This window comes from Candoia aspera, chromosome 4 (genome assembly GCF_035149785.1).
Source record: "Candoia aspera isolate rCanAsp1 chromosome 4, rCanAsp1.hap2, whole genome shotgun sequence".
Lineage (NCBI taxonomy): Eukaryota > Metazoa > Chordata > Lepidosauria > Squamata > Boidae > Candoia > Candoia aspera.
This window is the reverse complement of record NC_086156.1, coordinates 76010412-76032120: the sequence shown is the minus strand read 5'-3', so window position 1 is coordinate 76032120 and position 21709 is coordinate 76010412. Positions and strand designations below refer to the sequence as shown.

Here is a 21709-nt window from a genome sequence, read left to right as displayed (position 1 = left end):
CATTTTACATCTTTGAGCAATCCTTTCTCAGATGAGCACAATACATTTTTAAGATCTCAAACACTGTTCACGCTTGGTATTGTCCAGGTCTGTGTCTTGCATTTGCTTTGCACAGAGTTGGAAAACAATCTATTATTTGCCTATACTGTATATATTGCATAAGAAAGTTCAATGAACAACTGTCCTTCAGGGAAGACCTGCCTTCTGTCACTGATCAGAACCTTTAATGAACTTGCCAGACTACAGATAGAAGTCCTCTCTAATCTTTGCACTGGAATTTTGCAGGCAGCAACTGCAAGTTTTTCAATGCATTTTCCCAACACCCAAGAATAGACATGGTATTAAACATACAAAACTAGTATTAGCATGAACTGCTAGATTTTTTGGTGTTTTGTAGAAAATGTTGTAAGTAAAGACTTTTGCAATGATCCCTGAGGGTGCCATTGCTGATGTACTTGACAAGAAAAGCTAATGTTCTGTTACATGAGCACTGCAGTTCTGAGGCTGAAACAGACAGCAGAAATCTCCAGCTCTGATACAGAAAATCTATTTTACTAGATGTATCCTGCCACATTGTCAAAAGCTATGTACATGTCAACTTTCCAACTATTTTGAAAAGTATCACGTCCGAAGAACTAAGCCACTTAGTGTGTGATGAGACTTTCAGATAAGCAAGTAATTACTTGCAAGCAAGCAACATGAGGCATCTGTAGTTCCAAATTAGGGATTTAACCCTTTTCCTTTTCCAAAGGTTGGCTCAAATGATATTTGTATTTTCTTCTACCTCTTAATGGCTTAGTAGTCTTTTCAAAAGAAGTTCCCTCAGTTTCACCCAACAAGTTAATTGGGTATTATGGTTCCTTAAGAGTAGAGAGGGCACTCTTAAGAGAAACCATGGCAATCAAGATCAGGACACCATCCTATGGAAAGGGGCAGGTGGGGTGTGGAATAAAGTAGTGGCCCTCGGTGAACTATATCTCAATTGAATAGCACTAATTCAGAAATGTTAACATGGTTCGATGGTGATGATTTTAAAAAAGAACAAGGAAGGCAACCATGTATAAAAACTGGTAGGATAGTTGTTGAGAATTCAAGGATTAAGATCAGAGAAAGGCTTCTCAACTCCCTCCCAATGTACCTTTAATTGCACTAAAATTCAAAGCAATACCTTATTTCATTCAATGTACCAAATTATGTACTGGTATTCTGCAAAGTCTATTAGCCTGGTCTGCAAAGGACTAAGCGTGAAGAAGAGAGGGAGTTGAAGGTTCCCTACTAGAAGAGAAGAAAAAATGTCCTCTGAATCAATTTGCAATATCAAACCCTTCATCTGAAGAAAAGTGATCTAGAGTAGAGTTGTGCAATGCTTCTGATTCAAAGGCAAAAAGGTGCTTTGGGACACGTAAGTGTGCACACATGGCAGCAGTCCTTAAACCAAACACACCTTTTTCATAGGGTCACACAGTAGCTCTAGAGGGCAGCTACAAGATCTCAGGAAAAAAACAGTTATTTTAAGTAGTAGTAGTTAGGTGCTACAGGAGTGTCCCCATGCATACCGAAGCATCTATTTGCTTTGGAACCCAAAATGCTGCATAATTCTGGTCTGTAGAGTTTGATTACATGCCATCAAGCCATTGTCAACTCCTAGCCACCACACAGATTTTCTCTATGATAATCTGTCCCTAATCTGGTCTTTCAGGTCTTCCAACGGTTGGGGGGGGGGGGGGATTGTAAAGCAGGTGGTTGAATCTGGGATGGTCAAATTCTTTCAGGTGAATACAAGAGAAAATGAATGGCCATATGGCTGAATTATAGTAATTCTGTCCTTTGCCAAGAGGAAGGATGGAGAGAATATGGAAGGATGGAGAGCAGCAAAGACATAGCTGGGGCACCAGGACGGCTTAAGCTGGTTAAGGTAAGAAAACAGCAGGAAAAATGCATAATAAAGGAGGGGGGATCAGAGAGAGAAAACCCTCCCTTTTATTTGCCATACTCTACACATATAATACTTTTTTTTTGCACATTAAGTATGAACTGAAGATTCAGTTTAAAAGTACACACAAAATTTACACTTTGAATTTTGCAAACTTTGCAGAATGGAGAAAAACAGTATTTAAATATAAGGTGGCACATTATTATACTTAATGGGTCCCCCTCCCCCCTTTGCTTCAACTTCCAATTATGACATCACTCCCTCATCATGTTTAAGGCATATTTTTTTCCTCCAGACAGCAGCAGTGTGCTTCCCCAAATAATGTAGCTTTTCTTCTCTATAATATGAAAGCAGTTAAAAGTCCAATTTTTATTCATGAATGATCTGTAACAACTGTCAGAATTCCCTTTGCCCCTCAATTTCTGGCATGCTTCTCCCTTTGCAAACTGCCAAGTTAAAAGAATTGGAGGTGGGGAGGTGGAGATATGTTACTAAGAAATTATGTCTCTCCATAATTCTGCACTTTGAAATCTTGGAGCATAATACAGTCTCCAGTGAAATTTTTCCACTAAGATCTACATGGGGGGAGAGGGAGCAAAAAAATTAAAATTAAAAATTAATCAGTATGAGTGAAACTACTAAAGCAAAAAATAAAAAAGAACAATTAAAAATAAATAAGTACCCTCATTTCGAGGAATGCTGCAAAAAGTCTTCTCCAACACTGAAAACAGTGTTTTACCACATAAGAGATAGCAACACTTGTTATCTTTTAAAGATTGAGAGAAATAAACTTATTCAGGTTTCCTTCACTTTAGGATTTAATACCCTCCACCCCAAGAATTTAAGAATTACAAAGTTTTTGGTTTTTATTTTATTTTAGCCATTCACTCAGGCTGTATGAACTTCAACAAAAAGACACTTGCCATTCTTAAGAGAGGAAATTAAAAAAGAAATTCATTCCATCCACAAGTCAGTGGACTCATGGACACTACAGAAACTTAGTTCAGCTAAGGTTTGAAAGGTGAGTATAACAGCACAGGGCTTTTCACAGTAAACCAGGGAACAGCTTACCCTTGGAAGAATGTAGCATCCTGCCTTTTCACGTAAAGGAACTATAAGAAGGGGAAAAATATCCCAAGACTTACATAACATAAACAAAGTTCTCCTAATTCAGTATAAAAGGCATGTAGGCACCATCCGACAAATCTTGAAATTCAAGAAGGCAAGGGAAAAACAAAACACGTATGGACTTTGCAATACTGAGATTAGACCTACATGAGCCATAGAATGAGCTGGCTGAGTGACCAATGGTGCCAAACTGCACTTTTCAAATGCTCGTCTTCCCACAGAGGCACAGTCTTGCCTCTAGGAAGAAAATTAATACAGCCAAGGGTGGGCTGGGCCAGTATCTCTCCACAATATGCTGATTTTTCTACCTGCAAGAGGGCAAATTTCTGTCTCTTGGTCCCCACATGGACTCCTCCACCTATCGGAAACAGTACAGCTCATTCTAAGACCTCATTTTGTGACATGGATAGACCAGGACACTGATTCACCTCATCCAGATCTTCAGTGGGCTGTCAGAAATAATGGCTCAAGTCTTGCAAGCACATTCAATCCATGTTTCCAATTTATTGTTTTGTTTAAGGAAATTTTCCTTCTTTTCCCCCACCCCACCCATCTCAATGTAGCACAACTCACCACATCAAACCCAAATCAGTAGATTTTGGGGGATGGAATGATGTCACAAAAAGGCTAAAGAATTTTCACTCTAAAGCCCCAGAGGGGAAAGAGACAGCAGCAGCCTGGTGAGCAAAAGTGGGGAAAGTATCAACAATAAACCATTTCTATGGAGGGTGGTCAATGGTTTGCCCATCAAACTAGTTGCTCTAACGTCAAGAGAATAGGAGGGTAAACAACCTCCCATGCCACCTCTTCAGTCATTTTAGTAAGGTACCCCTCTTCCTCCTCTGGGAGGTACTCTATTCTGCCCACGAAAGGCTTTCCCATAAGCAGTGGACTGGATGGGGTTTCCCCACGTGTGGCTTGTTCCTGTGTCACTTGAATGAGCATCTGTTACTCCCACCTCATTGTAGTTATGAATTTTGGCCTCTGAGTGTACCAGTGTATTGTTACTCCCCTCAGTTTTGATGAAGGACTGCCCAACAGCAGAATGTATCCCTAGGGGGACTCGGGTGAAACGGAGGTCCTGGTCCCCAGGGAATTGAACTGATCCTGCGCTCTGGTAACTGCTCGACTCCCTGATGTGACTTGTGGAACCCAGGAAGGTCCTACTTTTCCCCAAGGTTGGGGATGATGTCTCTGTTAAAGTCTGGCTGGAATTCCTTTCATCAACATCAAAGTTGCAGCCCTCAGGCCCGTCGATGCTGTAAGTCCTGGATGAAGTTTGTGACCTGGTGTATTCCAAGGAGGGCCTCCCAACTTGGGGTTCCTGCTTTGTGTGGCTCAGCAGCCCTGCCTCTTGCTGGGATAAAAGTTGGAGGAGAGCGGCTGTCACAGCCGGGTTCAACTCCTGAGCTGCATTAGAGTTGTTCTCTTCAGCCAGATTGGGTGGTGGCAGCGGTGGTGGTCCAGAAGGCTCAGGGGGTCTCTTCTCTGGTGGGAGAATGTGAGGACAGGCTGTGGAATGGTTACTTCTTTTAAACACCATCTCAAAAGTACATGTGAACAAACATCAAACATTTCAGACACAGATATATAGGAAGTGGCCAAATTTATGGAAGAGCACATTCTTTGAATAAAAGAACTTCCAGATTATCAGACATAAAAAAGATTTCATATTGCAGGACTCAAAAATTCTCTTTCTGAGATCTTTGAGAGCCACTGCCAGTCAGCATAACGGTACTAGGTATGAAATTGCTGTGTGCGCTTTAAAACTTTTTTAAAAAGAGGTAAACAAAAGCAAAATAAATTTCTGTATCAAAGTAATCCAAATTCTGGGACCCAGGTACAAGATAAACATTTCTGTTTTTTACTGTTTATTATACATCTGATAGTCACAGTCAGTTGCAAAGATCTAGGCAGGATACTGAAGTTGCCCCCCCCCCCGGAAAAAATGGTGCTGAGTCCCTCCTTCATCTTCTAATATTTCAGCATTCATGGCCCATGTATTTTCAAATACTATCTCTGCAAATAAAATGGCTAAATATACTCCTTTAAACAAATGAAGAGATTATTTTCACTATGAAGAATATTGTATAGACAGAAAATTCCATGTAGAGCATACAGTAGCCCTTCCCATAATCAAAACCCATATGGAATGCCCAAAAGTAAGAAATGTGTACTGCTCCAATTGTACAAGAGAGACCAAACGATATGCTGCTCATTTCCATCCTGGTAAAATTTAGAGATTCTCCTCATAGTTACCTTGGAGTACTGCTGACAGCCCAAACCAGTACAGCTGATTAAGAATGGACCCCCTCCACCAAAATTAGCCTAGTTCAGACTAAGCACCTGGCATTTCTACTTCAGTTTAGACTGTGGTAGTTTCTTCCATAAGAAGGGTGAGATGATGGGGCAGGGCTCAGTCTCAGTGGGAGAATCTGTGTCCTCTCATAAGTAGAGCAGACGTCTTTTGAACTCCTTTCCTCAGCACAGATCAGCACCTATTTTAAGTTCATCTTCATAAAGTGCTTCAAGATACTTAATTTGAATAACATTAACTGCAGGTTTAAGTCGTAGTCTTCTAACATCTAAAGACTAAACTTAAGGTTTCCAAGCACAAAGCTAGGGCAGTAATGAGGAGACTACAACCTAGCCTTCTCAGTACCATGCTAGCTTCCACATGCATGAAAACTGACATGAGAGAGTATCTGAGCAATCACTTCTCACTCTAATGTGGTACAAGCCAAGACTTCCCAACCCTGCAGCCTGAAAATCTTTTACATGAGAGGAGCTGGGGGCAAGAGTACGCAACCTGTCAAGGTCTTACGACGAGTATTTTCAGGAACCCAAAGCTGTCGCCAGATTCCACACACACTCAGAGACGACTACCAGGCTTGGTTAAAGAATATTCAAAGTGTTTTTTATTTACCACATGGAAAGACCCACATAATTTCTCCCCTTAAGTCCTAGGAGCAAGGGGGTGTCACAATTATTTACCTGCAGTTTCCTCCTGAGGCAAAGTGGGGGTTTTCCGTGGCCCCCGCAGATCGCTGTTCTTCTCACTGCTATTCTCCTCCATGTTTGTTGCAGGCTCTTGGGTTTTAATTAGCTGGCTCAGCAAAACTGCCAGGACGCTTTGCATGTCCCCCTGAGTGCTTGCCGCTTCTGGAGTGGCTTGCTCCTCAGAGGGCCGGGCTGGTGGTTCCTCAACAGCTGTTTCCTCTTCAGGCACTTTCTGAGAATCCTGCAGTTGCTGAGTGGTGGTGGCTTCATTGAGTGCATTGATAGACTGGTTAAGGGCCTCTAGCTGTTGCTGCATCTCAGGGTTTGAATGGATGTTGAGTAGCTGGGCCATCTGTGGAACACTTAGGTCTGTCTGGCTCTGCAACAAGTTCAATAAGACAGCCAGCTCACTCTGATTCAGCTGCTGTGTGATGTCACCAAGACCTGCTGCAAACATAAGGCAAGGCACCAGGGAACAGAAAAACAAGAAACAAAAAGGCCTTAGGAAAAGTAGAGCAGGAAATTGTCATGAACATGCAATTCTATCCCCTGCTTAGACACATTTGGAGAACAGTTTCTCTCCTCCTCTGTCAAGAAATAACTTTTAAAATTATTCAGTGCAAGACCAGTAGATAAGTTCAATGCAAGACCAGTAGATAGGTTAACAATCTAAGGACATAGGATGTGTACACCAGGGCAAAGCAGCAACGTCAACCAGAATATTCAGTCAACATGCTGGATGGAGAACTGTGATGTAGGCCCAGCTGCTCAGCTGCCATACCAGGATGGATTGTATGCCTACTTGTGGAGCTGAATCTATGGCAGCCTCTCTCAATCTGGTATCCTCTAGTCATACGGAACTCAGTCTTCGTATTACTGGCTAGGGATTATAAGAACTGAAGTTCAGGAAGACTGAAATTCACGAGATGTGGAGAGATCAGTCTAAACTATAGAACAGGAAGGCACAGGTTTCAGCCTTGCTGGGTATGACTACAACACTATTAAGGAATTTCCTGTTTGATACACCTGCTAGTTCACACTACTGCCTGTTGGAATTGCAGCCTCAGCTCCCTCAGTGCATTTGCCCCATCTGTCTTCAGCTTCCAGAATATTCTGCTCTGGTCAGTGTGGTGGATGATAGATGTCAGGAAAGACAGAAGAATGACCCCTGTTAATTTTTCTGGAACTCTTCAGGAACTATTAATGCACTAGTCTTCTGCAAGGATCTTCTGAACTGAATGAAAAATAGCATTTTAGGGATTTATATTCTGTTTTTACCAGTCCCCAGGACTGTTTTTGTTGTGATTTGTGATAAGTCTTTGAAGTCAGTGATACACCGAGTAAGAAACAGAAGGAGACACTAGGAATAGATGCTTCAACAGTTCTTGAATGGTTAACTAAATTGTGGGAGTATGCATCTATGTCTAAAATAACCTTGTATCTCAAAAGTAAATCTGGCACAGATTTAATTCAAAGTGGAAACCATTCTTCAATGACAATTCAATACATGGATTTGGACCACACCCAAAACTTGGATTCCTCTCTGCACAAATTTTTACTAATAAAATACAATCAATGACCAGCATGACTGCATAAAATTTATATTGTAATTTTATAGGACTTCTAAAGTAGAATAGACTTTTAGTACTATGGACTGAATTTACTGTTGTTCACAAATTTCATTTTATGATTTATACTGTATTGACTGGTTTTTGATATTTATGCTTTGCTTAGAGCTTAATAGTGATGTTCAAGCTTTTAAAGTAATATAATATATTCCATTATTCACAACCAATTAATTATATTCTGGAAAATTACAATCTCTATAACATTTGTAAATCTCTTGCTTACTCTTTTGTCCCTTTCGTTCTTTTTCCTTCTTTCTCTAAAATGTCTAATAAAAATATATTAAAGGGGAGGGAGGGAGCTGGCTCCATAACAGGCACAAATAAATCCTGTTTGAAGAACACAATCTATTTATTGAAGTTAGTACATAATGTATTATACGTTTATTATTTATTACATAGATGCATAAACGAGAATGGGATTTTATGCACATGTAAAATGGTGAAGAGATTTCCATCAAGAGACTGCTAAACTGGAAAAGGATTTACTGGGTCTTCACCCAGGCCCTTGGCGAGGGAGAGTGAGACCCCTTGCTCCACTGTGCTTGCCATCTTTTTATCTTTACCTTTTATTGATTTTATTGTAATTTCTTGGTTTGATTGTTGTGAGCTGCCCAGAATTGTTGAGAATCAGGTGCCATACAATAGATTATTACTACTGTTGTATAAATTTCCAAAAACTGCCAAGAAACTTCAATTAAGATCGAATACAGCTCTGAAGAGTCTAATCAAAATTGGGTGTAGGGATACACATAGTGTTAACAAAAAGCACACGTGTCACTATTCTAAGCACATCTAAAAGTGTTGAGGCTTAGCTTTAAAGTCCTACAATGGCTTGGCACTCATGTACCTGAAGGAATGCAATTCCTTGAATGTGTTGAAATAATCCGTGGAGATTCATCTTTGGATTTGAAACAAGGTGACAGTGCCCACTAAATTTCAAATGAGGAGTTAGTGCCTCCAAGATCTGAAATGAAGTTGCAGTGCCCCGGGATCAGAAATGAGGCAGCAGTGTTTGCGGATTGTCCAATTTATAGAATTCCCTCCCAGAAAGGTTTGCCAGGTCCTACTCCAATTCCCTCCCCCACAAATTCAATACTTTAATTATAACCTCCTGTTTTAACTTAATGTTATAATAATAAAGATTATTACAGGTAGTCCTCAACTTATGTCAACAACTGGACTGGAATTTCTGTCACTAAGCTACGCGGTCATAAAATGTGACCCTGCAGTCTCTGTTGCCATCGTTAACTGAATCCCATGGTCATTAGGCAACTTCCTGAAGGCTTCCTACAACCAAAGTCAGTGGGGAACCCAGCAGGAAGTTGCAAGTCTTATGCTGGCATACACATAAGTGGGGAAGGGAGTGAGGGGACACATGGGAGTGCAGGGAGGGTGCAGGAAGGTGCATGAGAGGTACTGCGTGGGCTGGGAAGGGTGCACGGGGGTGCAGTGCTGGTTGGGAATGGTGCACAGGGCTATGTGAGAGGTGCGGTGCAGGTCAGGGAGGGCACATGGGGGTATGGTGCAGGCTGGGAAAGGTGTGCAGGATGTGCAAGAGGTGCCACATGGTTTGGGGAGGGCACACAGGGATGCAGCACGGGTTGGGAACGGTGCACAGGAGTGAGGCGTGGGTCAGGGAGGGCACGTGGGGGTGCATGAGGTGTGCGCCATGGGTTGCGGAGGACACATGGGGGTGCAGAATGGGTTGAGGAGGGTGCGCAGGGATGTGCAAGTGGCCAGTGCAGCATGAGTGCAGAGGGGCTGTGGAGGGTGCACAGGGGGAAGACTTACCCCAGCGACTTGTGACCTTCCCTGTTGGCTTCCCCATTGACTTTCTGGGGAAGCTGGCAGGGAAGGTTGAAAATGGCGATCACATGATAGTGGGGGGCAGCTGCAATGACCGTAACTTTGGGGGCCAGTCGTAAGTCCCTTCGTTCAGCACTGTTATAACTTTGAACGGTGCTGAACAAATGGTTGTAAGTCAAGGACTACCCATATACCAGTTTTTATGCTGGATTTCTTATACTTTGATTTTCTTGAAAGCTGTCTGGCAACAAATTAACTGAAGCTGTGATATAAATACATAAATTTAATATCTGCAATAGGATTATCTTTTTCTTCCTTGCTATGATGCATAACTCCTTTCAAAAGGAATTATAACTCCTTTCGCCGTCTTTCAAAAGGAGTTATAACTCCTTTCACCACCCAGAGTCCCCTTTTCAGGAGAGATGGGCGGTGATAGAAATTTGAAGTGTGTGTGTGCGTGCGTGCACGTGTGTATGTGTGTGTGTGTGTGTGTGTGTGTCTGTCTGTCTGTCTGTCTATCTATCTATCTATCTATCTTCCATTTAATGAACTTCCCAAGTATTTAAGGGGGCAAGAGGTTCTGCCAGTTAATTAAAACTTGGAGGATTTTCCTAGGCTATGCACTAACCAAATGAGTCTCCAGCACCAGGTTGTGTTTTGATCTGAGCAGGCTGGGGGTGTACTGGACTGCTATGATTCTTGATGGCATCGGTGCTTATTACAGAGGTTGTGTCCTTCCGGGAAACCTTTGCCAAGGGGGGTTCCTCCACCACAATCCCACTTTGTCGTTGCCTCCGGCGTTTCTTGCTCCACAGTTCATGACAGTCCTGCCAATGAGGGAGACTAGAAAGACAACGCATGAACATTAGAGACAATAATAGCAAAGGCAGAGAATCAAAAGAAAAATGCTAACATTAGATTACCAGTAGTATTTCTCTCCTCACAGATGATGTTTACACCTATAGGCCAACACAAAACTTCTCTTTTTCCCATGTTTTAGCAACTCTTAGATAAGTCAAAAAAGGAAGACATGTCATTTGGGGTGAGTGAATGACTCAGAAGAGGAACAAAGCTTGTCTTAAACTTCACAATGGGGCTTAAAGGCATATGGAATCAGCAAGAGTTGCACTACTGATTTTTGCAAAGTTTAGGACATATATATCTTGGGCCATTTCAGTAAATAAAATTTATATCTTGGGCCATTTCAGTAAATAAAATTTAAGATTGCAGAAAAATATGCTTTGTAATCTGGATATGCCTATTGTTTTCTTTGATCAAACAGTTCTCTCCTTGCCTCATCTACTGTAGGGGTGGTGGTAGTGGTTTTGTGTGCACATGAAATAAAGGAGATGGCCAGCAGCATCCTTGCATGTACAAAGAAAAAGGAGATATCGGGACTGAAGCATAAGGAAGGTAATTCTAAGCCATTTTCATCCTCCAAATTTTAACTAGCTTGTAAACCAGGGGTGGGATTCCTTTTCCCTGTGACGTGCAGGTTGAGTAAGTTCCTTGAATCTTCTGCTGGTACATTTAAGATGCTTCCTTCCTAACTGTGCAGGCAGTGATTCTAAAGGCACATATTTTTATGAGTGAAGCTAACTTACCTGCCTTGCTGTGAATCCAACAAACCCACCACATACAGATATATGAAGAGCACGTCTAAAAGACTAGGTATTTCATTCCTCAGTTTCCTTTCCTTAGAGAGTGGGATACTTACTCTGGAGGTTCCATCTTGCTGACATCAACATCCTTCAGGAAATCACTCTGCAAGGCTTGCTCTGCTGTACATCGTTTATTAGGGTCCAGTGTTAGCATGTGGTCTAGCAGGTCAAGGGCAGCAGAAGGAATGCTGGAAGATGAGAGAAAATATTGGGGGGGGGAGGAAGCCCACAGTCCCCAAGATGATCAGCACAGCTATTTTGTATCATTTTCAAATGTTTGAGGCAATCTGCATACTTTGTATCAGGCATGGCCAACTTGTAGCAGACAACTATGTATTTTGTGCCTCCAGAGCCCCCTCCAATATGAATACTAGGGCTATGTAGTACTTCAGTATCAGTCTCCAAAATGTGCTTCAGAGAGCATGGGAACACAAACAGTCCTTGTTTGCATTATGCCTTTCCCCAGGAAATTCCCCCATGAGGTAGAGATGGGCAGTGGATAAATTTATTTATTAAATAAATAAATACATAAATAAATAATAACAATAATAACAAATTCAACTGGCACCTGCAGAACTACATTTTTAGAGGGGAGCACTCCCTTGAAAGGTAGGTAAGACTGAGACATTTGGTGTCAAGGAAATGGAAAAGAACTTATTCATTGAACATTGATACAAATCTGCCTTTCACGCTGCAATCTGGTACTTGCAAGTAGACAGTACTGGCAATTTGTGCTTCAAACCCATGTATCTATAGTTAACAATTATAAATTGTTTGCCTGAAGAACTGCTACTACTGTAGTCAAAGTAGATGTTTCAGGATTACATGGACAAGTATGACTTCCTATTAGTCATCTCCACATGTTCATGTAAAAACCAATCCAGTGCACCAGCTCTAAGAAAGGATAGGATGATCTTAAAATGTGGTATCAGCAATGTTAGGATTAAATCACTGAAAAATAAGCCACATGTATGGATTTGCTCCTTTCTTTCCTGCCTACTGCCTCAAAATACTTTCAAAAGAGAGGATGTGGATCACCATGATGTTCAGAGGTCTAATACTCTTACTCTGCTGGCTAATCAGATGATTATGCCTCCATTCCCTTCCAGTAGATGTTCATGGTCATGGCACACACAGTAATGTCAAATGAGATCACATATATGATCTATGTACTGACAAAAGAGAATACAGTTTGGGAATTTGGCAGCAAAACCTGTATTTAGTCATACCCATGTGCCCTCTCCTTTCAACTCAAGACACAACTGAAATGAATGCATAGTAATACCAGCACCAGTTACTTATCAAAAAAGTCAATTCCAATAACAAAGTATTAGGAGTATATCCCCAATCCCTGAAATGAGAGCCTTGTAGCACTTTTTCAGCCTATCTTCTCTATATTTTCCCAACAAAGCATTGCTAAAGAGTTGATGCTTTAGGTGGGAAGGGTTCTCAAGTATGAAAAAAAGGAAAAATCTGTATTTTTTCCATTGTGCTGGCAGGAAGCTATCACTCATCCCAATATTAAGCCCTATATCCAAGACACTTACTGGACACTATTAAAAGCAGCTAAGGGCTGCAGCAGGTAAAAGTCTCCATTTCTTCTCCTAAACCCCATGTAGAAACCACCAAAATTCAATGGCTTTATGCCCATTAATGTTTTATGGACCCTAGAAGTTCACAGGTATTGAAGTTCATAGTCCAGTACAATTAACAACACATATTAGGGAACATAAAGTTATCTACAGCTGCAATAAGCACATATAAGACAGAGCTGCAAACAATTTCACCTTTCTCTCCTTCCCATCCTCAAAATTCCCAAAAATGCTCCCCAGAAAGTCTTAACCTGTTTCCTGAAAAGGAGGATCCCAAGCAAGCCCTTTTAGGAAGACAAGTGGAAAGCCTCTGCACCATATTACCTCATATTCACAGAGGCAGTATATGGAAATTAAAAAACTGGACATTGTGTTTTGTAGTGCTATACTAAACATGAGGACCTACCACACACTATGCTATGCTCTCACCCAAAGAACACAAACTTACAAGGAAAACTCCTCCCGCAGGCGCCTACGATATTGCTTCTTCGGTTTCATTGTGTTGAAGTAGGGGAGTTTGATGACATCTGGCCATACAGCCGGACAGGGGCTCCCACAAAGGCGGCTGCAAGGAAATGTAAGCACAGTTTTAAACCTCTCAATAAAAATAACACTTGAATTAAAGTCATTCACTTCTTTATCCACCCAAACGTAATGCCAAATAGTACAATAATCACATGTACCAACATACATGCATCACCCTTCACCCACTGCTTTATATCCTGCAGTGTGGAGAGAAGATGGATAACTTTATAAGAAAGTTTGCTGTTGTGGTTAAGGTGCTGGCCTAGAAACCAGGAGACTATGAGTTCTAGGACTCCCTTAGGCATGAAAGCCAACTGGGTGACTTTGGGCCAGTCACTATCTTTCAGCCCAACCCACCTCACAGGATTGTTGTTGTGGGGAAAATAAGAGGCGAGAGTATTAAGTATGTTCGCCACCTTGAGTTAACCAAAATATATTATAAAAGGTGGGATAAAATAATATTAATAACAACAACAGACTAAAGCATGAACAGAAACAAGAGATAGCAATTTTCATAAAGTTTATGAAGATCAGGCACAAGGTTAACTATATAGAATTGCCCAGAACTTTCCTATTTAAAGAACTATCATGATTGATTTAACTTTTAACCAGGATGTTTTTCACAATAAAGGTAAAAGATAAATCTAGCCACTAAATATTAAAGAGGAGATATACAAAGAGTACACATAAATGATCTTCAGTTCTAATTAACCTCAAGTTTTATTTTAAATATCCCAAAGGTTTCATAAATAGCTATTGGCATGGACTTTAAAACTGAAGTATAAAGGGCATCAGGGAAAATAAAATGAAATATAATTTGGGCAGCAAAAATGAACTTTCCACTAGGGATCTCTAAATGTGGAAGACATATAACTACTGTGACCTTAAGTATTTAAAGGAAGAGCCTATTTTTCTGTGGTATTCAGAGCACACAGAAAAGTCTCCCCATTCAATACACAACAGGATGGAACCTTCCTTGTACAAACAAGATTCTGACAAGCACAGAGATGATTACGATTAGCTATGGAAGATGGCCCAAGGCAATGGGTTTCAGATTTTAGAAAGATCCTCAGGCAAGGATTAAGTTATTTGAGGAGAGAATGGTGAAACTGGAAACACTTTTTTCCCAGGAATAGCAGATGTTACGTGACCAACTAATCTATTACATAAACCGCATAGCCATTCTTTTCTGCTCCTGCCTCTTTCCCAACTTTGTGTGCTATTTAAAGAGAATCTAAGATACCAGCTTCTAAGTCCTCCAATAGCACCATTAGAACCACAATTCACAGGTCCTTATAGATAGGAATAAGCTGCACATATAGAATTCTGGGTTCCTGTCTGCTGAAGGGTGGATTGCCAGGCTGGGGACTGGGACAGGGACTTAGAAGATAAAACACAGTCACGTAAGTTCAAAAAACTCAAGAAAGGCATTTTTCTCTTAAGAAGAAGAGATCTATGTACATTTCTAACACAAGCAACCAGCTGGTACATATTGTTCATAGATCTGATCTGGACCTAATATAATTGCTGACAATTCCAGGAAATATCACAACTGCTGGCACTGCCGAGGCAGAATACACAAACTATTTTCTGTACCCAATCTCCTTTCCACCACTCACAGAATGCTTTACCTGATTAATTCAAGCTGGGACAACTCAAGATTAGCTTGAAAAATAGGTTTCTTTGTAAACAGTTCCCCAAGGATGCAGCTAGGAAGAAAACAGAACAAGCTGAAACACCAACAGCAGAAATTGGATTATTTGGGGGGGAGGGGGCAGCAAGCTTCTCTTGGCTGCCTAGGGGTCTTATTAGATATCCCACCAATGAAAGGTGCGTGCAAAGGAATTTGTAACGCTATCTGCATTTTTACAGAGCAGCATTTTCCCATTGCCTTGTAGAATAGTTAGGTCTTCATCATTTCTGAAGAAAATTATTGCCATGAACAGTAGTAATGTTTCAGGTCACATTTATAAAAAAATAATAGAATATCTTGAATATAAAAACCTAAAAGTTATTTTTTTAGAAATTAGTTCCTGGATGTGCTTGTGGCTACTGCCCCAAAGCAACAGTAAAAGTTGATATTTATCACAGTTATTGAAGGTGGATCAGAAGTATATGCCATTTCAGCCACACTACGCTTAAAGTTTGAAGTATGAGCCACTGCAGGTAGTAGCCACAAGCTAACATCAGAAACCAAAGCACGAGAGTCACCGGCTTACCCACAGCTCCAGACATCTATAGCTGGTGTGTAACGCTCCTCGCCTAGCAGCAACTCAGGTGGTCGATACCATAATGTAATGACTTTATTGGTATATGGACGGCTAAGTGAGAAAATAATTATATAAAACAACACTTTAGGCTCAATACTTCTTTAAGAATCAAAGTAAATATAGAAGAATTAGATGGTGCAATCAACAGAGTAACTAATTGATTCTCTAAGCAGCACTTTTAAGCCACTACAAGTTTTATCTAAAGTCAACCTCAAGCCCAGTCAGAGCATTCGGAATGAGAAGGGATCAAGATGCAGTTGCAGAACACGTGTTTCTGGGTATCTGTACATCACAGTTCAGAGACAACAAGAAACAATAAAACTGCCTCTGATCTCATACAAACACTCCTCTCTCTAGAGAAAACCCCCACATGTCAGGAGATCAAGGAGGATATCTTCACTGAGAGAGGAAGATAGGTTAACACTTTCTCTCTGGTTTTAATTTCAAACACTATTAGGAAAAGCACTGCTTTTATTGTCAGGGATCTAAGGCTCAGAATAATTTGCCGAATGGCTTCAGTCAAGTTCAAGACTGAGGTGTGTTATACAGCAAACCATAAATTTAGATATAAGTCCAAGACACAACCAAGAAGATTACCAGGCAATAAAAAGGTAAAGACAGTACAATCAGCTCCCTCAGGAACACCACCAACTCAAAAAGAGAGACAACAAAGAGAACTCCTATATGCTAGTTTGCAAGTGAATTCAGTAGGGTTCGTACAGAAGCCCATTCTGGTGTATTATGTGTAAAATACCTAAAGTCACACCTACACTCCTCTCAAACATCTTACCTTTCTTCTGAACTGTAAAGTCGGGCAAGACCGAAGTCTGCCAGCTTGATCTGTCCACTGCAAAAAGATAATAGCAGACATTTAATAATAAAAGTTTACACAAAAAGGCAATAATACATGAACAAGAATTACTGAACTGGCAACAGGCTCTTGTAACTCACATTTTCAAAACAGAGATCTCCTACAGAAGAGGTCTCCACAAAATTATCCTACAAATTTATAGATATAACTCTATTTTCCAACTAAAGAGTCTGTCTTTTATAAAATTTTGGGGCAGGAAGAATGCATGCAATAACTATTTCAAGTCATCCACCACTCCCTCATTCCTTTCTGCTTCCTGTGTAATAACAGGGAAAATATGCACCAGGAACAGAATTACAAATGGTGAAGGAAAGCAACTGCGAAGCAGCCTCAGAATTTTTACCGTATCAGGCAGGGTCATCAGGCAAGCAATCTATCAGCAGAGGGCTGGGGGTCTGGGCCATCCAATAGCTCTGCTGAGGCCAGCTGCATCTGGCCAGCCCTCTCTCTAAACTGTTTCCATGATAAGAACTACTATTTAGCTATTTACTATTTAGCCTCTTCCTCTTCTGTCTAATTTGCCTTTCCTACCATGTATTTTAGTTTGTAAACATGATGCTGGGAATCCAATATGTTCTAAGAAGCTCTCTGACTGAAGTCAGATTAAAATATATTAAATAATACAAACAATCATGACAAATCCCTATTTGCTGTGAAAATGTATATATGACGTCACATATATGAACTGGGTTGGATCTTGTGCAACTGTCACTTCAATAAGAAAGATTTATACTTGAAACACCCTGACAGAAAACTATCAGCTAACTGTTTAACAGAAATGGCAGCCAGCTATTCAAATGCTATTGTATGGCAAAGACAGATGTAACTCACATGAATAAATAGAGGTATTACATAAAGGACATTTTACTTGCTGGAATGATGCCAATGAAGCAGTCAAGTAGATCTCCATTAGAAACATGTTTCATGATACTGGTATGTTAATAAGAAAAAGTTTTACTGTTTGCTTTCAAATTTTTACTTCAGCAGTCAAAAGAATACAGAGCAAAGCATCTTCCTCAGATCTCAGGAAGGAGAAGGATACAAAGAAGACATTTCTTAAATATACTGGACAGAACACACAGAAATCCATCTTCCAATACCCATAGAAAGTCATCTAATTGATCCAATATAAAATAAATTCACACAGTTACCTGTTGTTTAATAAGATGTTGGAACATTTGATATCTCGATGAAGAAAGTTTTTTTTGTGACAATAGTCCAATCCCTCCATCAACTGCTTCATGAACGATTTGATATGGTCCTCTGAGAAATGCACCAACCCAGATTCTAGCAATCCCATGAGGTCATGGTCCATATATTCAAATACAAGGTAAAAGGCACCTAACAGAAGATGAAAAAGAGAAAACACCACCACTTTTACTGAGAATGAAAGTATGAACATTTAGCACAACAAATGTCCTATGAATTTTCTAAGGTAAATTATGCCATAAGTAGGAAAATATAAGTGCCATAAATCTTGCTTTGGGAAAAAAGGAGGATTCAGGATTACTGTTTAATTTTTTTCTCTATCTCCCTTAACATTCATCATCAAGACAGTTGTGTCTACAAACCTAAGTCTCCCTTCCTAAGAATAGCAACATTCCTTCCCTTACCTATTATTAAGGTTAACCTGATCATCCTACACAGCACAGAACTCTTCTCAAAATTTCACAAAAGAATCTCAAGATAAATAGGAAACTTCTAACCCAGATATTTGTTATAAGGTAAGTCTTTGCCATTCTGGCATTTTAACAAAATTAAAATATATCTACTCACAATACATTAAGTTCTTCATGTACAAAACATGTTCATTACTGCTAAGTAAAGCAGCTGATTTGACGTGCGGGCCATAATCTCACATTTTTTTTTCTGAACAAACTTCATTGACAATGAATACCTTTGTCCTTCTTGAAATCCAGTGCATCTTGTTTGTCTGTAACGATTTCCTTCATGTTGACAACACTCCGGTGAATCAACTGTCGGAGGATCTTGATTTCACGGATGGCTGTAATAGGGAAGCCTTCCTTTTCATTGTCCAGTCTTACTTTTTTCAAAGCCACCAATTCACCTGCAAAATACAGATCACAGCAAATAACAATCAAAGTAATAATGGGCAAAGGAAACAAGAGAAATGAAAAATATCATCTTCTTAAAAGTGCCCCTGTCAATTACCTGAGGGGACACTGTCAGTACAATGAAGAATTTTGATTAGATCAACATAGGGTGTATGAGAAGTATAAAAGCTTTCATATTTCAGAACTCTTCATTTCCATACTTGAAACTGGTCCGATAACAGATACTTTGCATCCCTTATCATTGAAACCAAGAGAGCAACCAGTTTATCTTCTTCAATTTATTCTTACAAACTATTATAGGCAGGTCATTTGTTTCTTTTCATTTTTTATTTTATAATAAAAATAATCAAAAACAATCTTATAATCTCAATTTAGACAGGTGAGCAGAAAGGAGAGGAAAGACAGTGAAAAGAATGCGATGGGAAAGTCAAGGGTAACACATATGTACAAATAAATGTATTCAATGGGAGACTTCCTAAAAGTCCAAAATAATCTCAACAACACTACTACACTCTTGGAAGATGACTCATGCTACCTGGATTAGATATAGATCTGAAAGCAAGGGAAACAAGGATACTCATATGTATTATAGGTTTTGCTGGATACAATCTAGGATAACATCTAGCTGCATTCATTTGGGAATAATTTCCCAGTGCTATATGAGCTTTGGAAGCCAGTATTACACAGCTGCTAATGTCACAATCCCCTCCACCTCTACTTAGCCTTCTGTTCACTGAGTGATCTGCTATATCGACATTCTTTAGTCTAATTTTGCACTATTGATGAAGTGACAAAAATCTATCTTTTGGGGAAAGGCAAGAATTACATTATACCAGACTGTAAAATAAACTGATGGGCAACAGGTTCAGGACAAAGACTAGCAGTGTATACAATGCATACTACACATGCCTAGTTCATTTTGAGTTTGGTGCAATAGATAGCAGGGATGGCCACTGAGTTAGTTGTTCTAAGAGCTCTATCAATGGGTACTATCTATGTTAGTGCCATGGAATCTCCATATACAAAGGAAACACAGTTAGCTAACAATAAGGAACTGCTGAGATATTCAAGCTCTCTTCTTATATTGTCAAGATATCAAAAGGGACCCAAGTTTCTTATGAGAAAGCCATACCATCACCAAATCATGTGTGAAACTTCTGCTAGCCAATCTACTGAGTTTTATAGTTATCATACAACAGAAAAAGAAGGCTAAAAATAGTCCATGTTTTATACTCACCTGTATCCTTGTCCTTGGCTTTGTACACTTGCCCATATGTTCCCTCACCAATAATACCAATAATGTCAAATTTGTCCACACAGCGCTTTCCCCAATCACTTTCTGTCTGTCTCCTCTCACCATAACGAGGGCAACAGATTCTGGGAGAGATTGTGAGTGGGGGAGAATACACAAGAACTGTTAAAATGCAAAATTCTTATTTAGACAAAATTCTTTCATAAATCTTCTTATCCAGATTTGCATGTGTGTATGCATGTAAAGTGTATATAAGAATTGCTGTGTTACCTAACACATTTATTTATTATATATATGCTCCACTCTTTTTCTAAGAAGCTCAAAGAAAATTACACAGTTTTCAAGGTAGGCAGATTACAGTACTAAATAAAATTAATACAATTTAAGTATGAAACTGCATATTCCAACTTCAGATTGGAACCATGGTTTACCAGTTTTATTAAATAAACCACAATTGGCTAGATTCATACAACATGATAAAATACTAACCTTCGTTTACAAACCACAATGGCTATAGTATGTTCACATAATGTGCTAAACCAAAATGAAAAAGGTATCACTGTTTAGCATAATATCTGAGTAAAGTCACTTCCAAGTTGTCACCAATTTCAGATTTCTTGTGCAAGAAATTTGAAGACTCTTGACTCACATGATTTGTTCATATCCAGTCATGGTTTCCTTTTGGTTTCAAGTTACATTATATGCAACACAGTCTTAAGAAAATATAGATGTTAAAGATATATACGCGATGATGAATTATACGATGATGAAGTATGGAATTTGACATTTTATGAAGAATTCTGACTTAATTAAGTGTAGGGTTCAACAAAGATAATTATTTTATGTAGATGGAAAGAAATGTATATTCCTGATGTTAAGGAATGGATTCAAATATGTGGTCTTTACCAATTTTTGAAATTCTTTTATATTCTAAAAATAAGAAAATATTTTCCTATAGTTTTAATAATAAGTTTAAGGATTTAATTAATGTTATATTATTATTATTATACGGACCTTATTTTTTTGTTTTCCTACATTTTTTCTTCTTTCTCTCTTCAGTTTATTTTAATTACTGCAATATATGTATTTCTTCACTGTATTATCACTGATTATTACTATTTCTGGTTGGTTGGTTTTTTAACTTTTCAAAATTTTTATTAGTGAAGTATAACAATAGTCATTTCATCAGCCAGCATCTCTGAATCTCAGGCAATAATGCTGAGTATCTGGGCCTGGAGGGAGAGACATGTAAGCAATGATAATGAAGCAGGAGAAGATTTCTAATAACCAAAACGCTTGAAAATAAATTTCAAAGTTGACTTCTGGGGGACGCATAGCGAACTGAAGACAGTTCTGCGAAAGCGGTGCCAACAACCACGGCAAAGAGCGAGGAGCTTGTGAGTAGACTAGTTCCCTGGAACCTCTCCGAATAAGGAGGATGGGAGATTGCTTACATGTGCTCCGGATGGTTGCTCCTCACGAGACCGCAGAACAGCAGTTTTCTGCAGGTTTGAGCACTGGGAGATGATGTGCCGGAGACTTTTAAAGGACACTAAGTTCACAAACCTCACTTCCTAATCACTTTTGAAAATTGCTCATTAACTACTTCTAAGCCACAAGACTTTCAGAACGACAAGTCTGAAAATTCCACGTGAGTCTGCCTTCAATCCTGGGCGAAAGAAAATTTTAATCATAAGCTCAAGAATTTAAAGAATCTGAAATAAACAGCAAAAAGCTAAATAAGATTTTGAACTTAGAAAGTTATAAATGGATTAAGGGTCTATATAAAATTGAAATACTGAAACTTTTATAATATGATTTTGGAATTAATTATAAAGAACAAACATATTCTTGTGGGAAATAGATTCTGTTTTGGTTTTTATAAGACATAACAAAGATAAGCAATTTCATTACTTCAAAAACTGAACACTAGAGGGGACTAAAGTTTTTAGGTAGAGGAAAGATTTA

The 21709-nt window shown here is 39.4% G+C and overlaps 1 protein-coding gene across 2 annotated transcripts in view; it reads right to left on the bottom strand.

Annotated features, from left to right (window-relative positions):
* Positions 1–1936: 1936 nt before the first annotated feature.
* CDK12 (cyclin dependent kinase 12) overlaps positions 1937–21709 on the bottom strand; it is a 35918-nt gene continuing 16145 nt past the window's right edge. The window contains exons 4-14 of one of the 2 annotated variants that reach the window (XM_063300633.1): positions 19727–19866; positions 18312–18482; positions 17566–17755; positions 16334–16390; positions 15493–15594; positions 14905–14982; positions 13197–13313; positions 11213–11344; positions 10124–10338; positions 6056–6508; positions 1937–4573 (exon numbers count right to left, since the gene is read on the bottom strand). In XM_063300633.1, the coding sequence (XP_063156703.1) occupies positions 3879–4573; positions 6056–6508; positions 10124–10338; positions 11213–11344; positions 13197–13313; positions 14905–14982; positions 15493–15594; positions 16334–16390; positions 17566–17755; positions 18312–18482; positions 19727–19866 (2350 nt within the window). In that variant the 3' untranslated portion in view covers positions 1937–3878. The remainder of the gene's footprint in view (positions 4574–6055; positions 6509–10123; positions 10339–11212; positions 11345–13196; positions 13314–14904; positions 14983–15492; positions 15595–16333; positions 16391–17565; positions 17756–18311; positions 18483–19726; positions 19867–21709) is intronic. The other variant, XM_063300634.1, reaches the window with a different exon arrangement.